At 26.4% G+C, this 6,614-nt stretch overlaps 2 protein-coding genes across 2 annotated transcripts; both read right to left on the bottom strand.

Moving 5' to 3' along the window:
* Positions 1-219: 219 nt before the first annotated feature.
* On the bottom strand, positions 220-1,457 carry LOAG_07086 (hypothetical protein; the record flags this gene model as incomplete). Its single annotated transcript, XM_003142620.1, has 3 exons — positions 220-564; positions 811-872; positions 1,364-1,457. 3 exons carry the CDS (start codon positions 1,455-1,457, stop codon positions 220-222), a joined length of 501 nt encoding a protein of 166 aa, XP_003142668.1.
* Positions 1,458-2,911: 1,454 nt separating this feature from the next.
* LOAG_07085 (hypothetical protein) lies at positions 2,912-5,155 on the bottom strand (the record flags this gene model as incomplete). Its single annotated transcript, XM_003142619.2, has 2 exons — positions 4,749-5,155; positions 2,912-3,121 (listed from the first exon to the last, which is right to left on the bottom strand). The coding sequence occupies exons 1-2, from the start codon at positions 5,130-5,132 to the stop codon at positions 2,912-2,914; spliced, it is 594 nt and encodes a 197-aa protein (XP_003142667.2). The 5' UTR covers positions 5,133-5,155.
* Between the last annotated feature and the right edge of the window lie 1,459 nt (positions 5,156-6,614).

The raw sequence follows: 6,614 nt of genomic DNA, 5'->3' as shown, positions 1-6,614 counted from the left end.
GTGACACATACCAAATACCGTATACCCATGAAGAAGAGCACAAGAAAAGATGGTTAGAAAAGATAGACATTCAAATATGGTTAACTTCTTGTTATCAAAACTTAAATTGAATTATGTTAGGGATAGAATAAAAGAAGATGTATTTTCGATATAAAATACGAAAAAACCATTCAATTTTCTATCAATCTTCCTTTTTTAATTTTAAACTTTAATATAAAATTAGAATTCAAAGCATACTTTTTTAATATTTCGATTTTGTATTCGTCGATTAATTTCCTTATCGATTTCATTCATTTGTTTTTTGATCAAAACAGATGTTCGACATTCACCCTGAACGTTGCTTATAGCATTATTACCATTTGACGATGATGATGATGATGATAACGATGATTCAAGCATATTTTTCGATGATAATGAAGAAGACGAAATTGAAGTTTTTGATGGTATTGCTTCCGATACTTTTTCTTTAGTGATAATTTCAGAATTCTCTTTTTTCACTAAAGTTTCATCATTCGTACTATTCGAACATTTTGCAGTATTAGTTGAATGATTACTTTCACTCTCCTGAAAACACGTTTATTCTCAGTATAGAAATTGGGAAAAGAAAACGAGAGATATAATAAATTTCAAGAAATGTTTTAAAAGAAAAATGATGCAAAAAAAAATTTAAACCCACAAATTTGATAATACTTGAATCCATAATTTAGATAGCTCGGAAAAAAAAGGAGAGAAAAAGAATGAAATTGAAGAAGAAAAAATTACGAATAAAAAATTTACGGATTTCATTTCATTCAAAATTATGATTCAAACCTGGCTATTTTCTTTCAGATTAGTTATGTCATCCTGTTGTTCCGCTAATTCAACATTATATCCTATAAAAGAAATTTCCTCAAATTTGAGCTAATTTTAAATCTTTACAAAACAAATCAATCATTATGCTATATGCATTATTGTTAACCAGGTTCGTTTTCCATAATAATGTTTCAAATATCAGATTCAATTACTGTAGCAATCTTTAAAACACTGCTAATATACTACATTCATTATTAAAGTAATGTGTTTCAAATTTATTACATAATAACAGGTTCAGTGATTTAGGATAATCTATTAATTTTTAATATTTGGTTTTATCAGTTCTGATTCCATTTTTTTTTTTTTAAAGATATTCTAATTGTTATACCTCAAGCGTATTATATCGTCTTTTGCATTTCAATTTGAAAAAAAAAAAAGCTAATAGAGAAGGTAAAGAATATCCCAGTATACACATAAAATCTATGAATATTTTTTTCGACAGAAAAATTAATAATTGAAATATTTCAAAAAATAAAATTTTCTTTTTTTTTTGGAGGATATCATTTCTTACCATTCACTTGTTGTAATTCACATCGAATTTCATTACTTTCATCACCTTTCATTGTGCAACTTTTACATTCATTACCTTTTTCCGCCTTATCCATTTTCTTCCCAACATTTAATACGGCTAAATTTGTTTTCGAAATCTAAAACAAAAAGAGTAATATTTGTTAGCAATTAAATAATAATTTAATAAAGTAAAAAGAAAACAGAAGAGAACGTAGAGAAATTTTATGATTAAATCGAATAACATAAAATTAAATGAAACTACTTCTTTGTTTCACTTTCCTTTTTTTTTTTTGAAAAGCTTTTGGATATATTTTTAAAACCAAATAATTTTCATTGAATTTAATTTTTATTTTTTCTTTTATAAAATATCAAATTAATCGTAAATTAAAATTTCTTTCGGTCTTTGACTTTGTATTCTGCTGTAATTAATTTTTTTTTTTTTTGTCAAGCATTTTTCTCTTAAAAAATTGCTATAAAAACGACAGAAATATATTTGCCATTCGATGCTATTATATCAGTTGACGGTTAAATTGCAATATGATACTAGTTTGAAAACAATTCCGCTTAATGGAAAAATTAATTCCAAAAGCATTTCCTCTCTTTCTTTTCTTTCTTTTCCTCTCTCTCTCTCTTCTTTTTTATTAAATTTTCATTTGGTCAAGAATTATATATTTAGCGGTAATGGCAAAAGCTCATCTTAACAAATTCACTTTTTTCTTGCAAATTTAATGAGTATCCATGCATTCAGATAATATGTATAAAATCCGTCATCCATTTTCCTCTTTTTCTCTCTTCATCTCATTAATTTCTTTTTTTTTTTTTTTTATTTCGAGAAGACACACACGATAATAGATGATATGAGAAGATGGAGTAAAGAAATCGCGGGAAGAAAATGAAATAAGGAGAATGGAAGAAGGGAGAAGGGAGATAATGTAATATAAATGATTAACGAATTTTTCCCCATTTTCTTATACTTGAAATTTTCCTAATTTCATTCCTTATTGTTTCAGCAACAAATAAGTGCCATTGATTAATACATGAAACGGTTTATTACATTAAAAATTAGAAATAATATTAGAAATTGTTTAAAATTTTTTAAACTAAATACATTTAAAATTTTCTTATTTAATTTGAATTTAAATCATTTTGTCAACTGTCAACCAAAAAATATTTTTAGCAATAAATTCCAATGAAAAATGAATAAAATGTCCAACTTTAACATTCAATGAAATGAATTTTTCAATTATTTTAATTTCAGGGCAAAAAAAAAAAAAAGAAAACAAAAAAGAACAAATGTAGAAAGAAACTATGACATGCTGAAATTTATCATCTAACATGTCACTTTAAGAACTTATCGTGATAAAACAAAATTAGCAATTGCTAGAACGTTTTCATAAATATTGGATAATTCATCAAAAAACCGCGTAAACAAACTTATTAATTTAATATGATTGCATACTGTACTATGTTATATAGATTGATATACTGTATCATCTTATCATCTTATAGGTTATCCAAAAAAATGATTCCAAAATATCCTAAAAACTAATCAATTAGCTGGATTCAGTAATCTTTTAAAATGATTGAATATACTAAAAATCTCTACCGGAACAGGATTAGCATATTGTGATACAGCTGGATTGTTTAGATAGAGCTGTTGTTGCATACTTTGAATTAAAGCAGGTAAAGCATTCGGAAAATCTATCTGGAAATGACCGGAATCAATAACGGATGACTGCTCCTGATTATCATCCAAAGACTGCAATAAACATTAAATAAAAGCTATTTTTGATTTGATCAACTTGAATATCATCATTCATAAATCAGCATGCACAAATTGAAAGTAATAAGTTAATTAAATTTAGTAATTTGTTTTTTTTTCTTCATATCACGTAATAGAAGTAATGTAAAATTACGTGATAGAATTTCAAATGACAAATGATGCGTTATGTTAAAGTTAAATATTAATTTAGAAGATATTTTTAATAAAAATTTAAGTATTTACAAGAAAATCGGTTGAACATATTTATGATCTTTAATGGAATGAAAAATAGTATGAAGATAATTATCCGGTAATGCTAAGCTAAGCAATAAGCAATTATCATCCTTCTCCGATCAGATATAGATGGATGATAGGAACTGTATGAAGAATGTTTTGAGATGGGAAGAAATACGGTAGAGGGAAAAATGCTACAAATTGAATTTCTGAAATTTTATCAGTTATCAGACAGTCATAGTTTCCTAAAATGATATATTATATCAGCTTTTCTATTTCCTATCGCCTACAGCATTTCAAGTCATGAATAACAACATATTTATGATCATAAGATTAGATCAATAAAACACTATAAGTAAACTTCTACTCCTATCCATTTTAGGATAGATATTTTATTGTTTGTTTATTAATGAGTAAATTAAATGCTTGTTGTTACACATCAAATTACAATATAATTCAGTGGTTTTTTTTTTCCGTCGAGAAAAAAAAACAAAGTAACGGAATATCTTAAATATTTTCAAAATAAAATTTTAATCAATATTTTGTCTTTCTATATTCTCATGCTTTTCTTTCATTATATAAATAATTCTCCTCTCTTACTAATTTAACCAAATCCTTTAAGTTTTCCCTCTATAAAAAGCCTTAATGATGTTAGCTAATTCTTTTATTTACAACAAATGGTTCAAAATTTTCAACAATTTACATTAACTATACACATTTAAACTAATTATTAATTGAATTTTCATTCTTATCAAATATCAATCACTTGATAAATATGTCCAAAAAATATGAATATGCAAATTACACGTGGGTCACACGTGGAGTATACGTACGACACTGTTGACTGATGCAAACTACATGTAAAACATTCAGTTAAATCATGCTCAGTATTATTAATCATATAATTATATGATCTATCGTGTTATGAATATTAATTTCTAATTTTACCTTTCCCTTCTTGTAGGGAATGATCAGGAAGAAAAAGTATTTACTCTAATAAGTGATACTTATCAATTAATGGACATTTAGATAAAAAATGAAAAATGGAAATTAAAACGATAGGATTTTGATGATTTCGGAAAAAAAGAAAGAAGGAAAGAGGGAGAAACAGAGAAAAATGGAAGAAATAAGAAAATATATGGTGGAAAATGCTCGCTGATAATGATAAATGAATGATAAAATTGATTAGTTGTTAATGAATACATTAAGTAGATGGAAATCTAATCTGAACAAAAATTACAATTGAAATTTACATATAGGTAAAGTCAAGTTAAAATGAAAGAATAAATATAAATAAATTCATAAAACTTTAGTTATACTTCGATTTCAATCCAACAAAATTTGAATTGAAATTAAAATAAGAAAACTTAGGTGATGAAGTAAGACTAACCTGATTATCAGTAGTAGTAGTAGTAGTAGTATTAGTAGTAGTAGTAGTAATGGCAGTAGTAGTAGTAGTAGTAGTAATAGTAGTAGTGGTACCAGTACCATCTAATGACATATTACTACCAGGAAGATGTGATGCAGCTGCCATCAAACTTTGAATATAATGTTGCATCATTTCTTGGCATTGTAAACTTTGCATAACATAATTGCCGGTTTGTAATGGATTACTTCGGTAATCACCATTTTCTGGACCGGTTAATTGGGAAGAACAATCAATTGATCCACTACTACCACCCAGTGATGTTGCAGTTACAGTAGCAGCCTGTTGTGGCATAAATGGTGTCATGAAGGGATTAGCAAAAAATGATGGCATTGAATTTGGCATCATTGGCGACGAATTATTTGCTGAAAAATAATCAAAAAAATTATTAAAATTTATGACAAAAAAAACATAAAATTATTTTTCCAACATTTTCATTAATTAATTATGATAGAATCATGGTAATTATTTTGTAAATAATTACGGAAAAAAGAAAAAAAACGGAAATCAGATTTTTAACGAATTTTAACGGATTACCGTAAAATATAAAACAGAGAAAGAGAGAAAAACAAACAATCTTTTTTTTTTTCATTGTACTTTCAAAAATTTCCTTCTCTTATCAGTTAATCATTCTTTCTTCTTCCTTCCTTTCTTTCTTTCTCCTCTTTTTACCATAGTCATCTCATCTTTTACCATTCTATTTCATAATAATTATCCAAGCTTTTTTCCCTCCTCTTATCTTTTCATATTTCATTCATTCTGCCTTCTTTTTTAGTAAAAGAAAAAGAAATTTTTTCGTTAAAATTAAAAAGGAAAAAATCGTTAATTAAAAATGAAGGAAAATTCAATCATTAATTTCCCTCCTCTCTCTCTTTTCTTTCGTTTTCCTTTTAATTTGTTTCTTTTCATTCTCTGTCCATTTGCATTTTTCTCTCCGACCAATACAAAAAAAAAAAAAAGAAAAAAGGAAAAGGAAAAGGAAAAAGACAAAACAAAGTGAAATCTGAATCATATTAATTAATGAAAGTTAATTTTAAGGAATAATATAATGCATCAATCAATAATTCCATATTATTACACTGAGATCATTAAGTCATTCATTTCGTTTGAATTTAAAAAAAAAATCCTAAATTACTTTTAATTTTATAAAAATTTCTTCTATCTCTCACTTAAAAAAAGAGAAAAAACCTTTGATCAACAAATTTTATTTTAATTAACAATCATAAAAAATAAATTACACACATACACACCAGCACATGCACACATACACACACACATACATACACACACACACAAACATACACACACACACACACACACACACACACACACACACATACAAACACAGATAAACATTAATATAATCGTATATGTTACACTATCCGATAGGCCAATATCGGCATATTATTCACCAGTCGAATTGTCACTCCCAAATAGTGTATGTATTCATTGGTTCATTCCAATGATTAGCAACTCTATATTGCAAAGGATTTTATTTGTTACTCATGAAATTCGATCATCAACAACGAACCAAACATGAATGAAACTATCAATTGAAATGAAATTATCTAACACACACATACACACATGTACGAACATACATACACATACACACATGTACAAACATACACACACACACACACAAACATACACACACACACACACACACACACATACATCCATAAATATTATAAAATGTATATAAAGGATGAGGAGGAGCTTTAAAGTGGAAAATGATATGAATGATTAGTTAAGAAAACAAAATTCCACAAAATTCAACCGAATATTTCCTAAAAAATACTGAAAAAAGAAATTATAAAATAGTAAGAA

The sequence above is a fragment of the Loa loa genome (assembly GCF_000183805.2).
Source record: "Loa loa unplaced genomic scaffold supercont3.217, whole genome shotgun sequence".
In the NCBI taxonomy this organism is placed as follows: domain Eukaryota; kingdom Metazoa; phylum Nematoda; class Chromadorea; order Rhabditida; family Onchocercidae; genus Loa; species Loa loa.
This window is presented reverse-complemented; position numbering and strand designations above follow the sequence as displayed.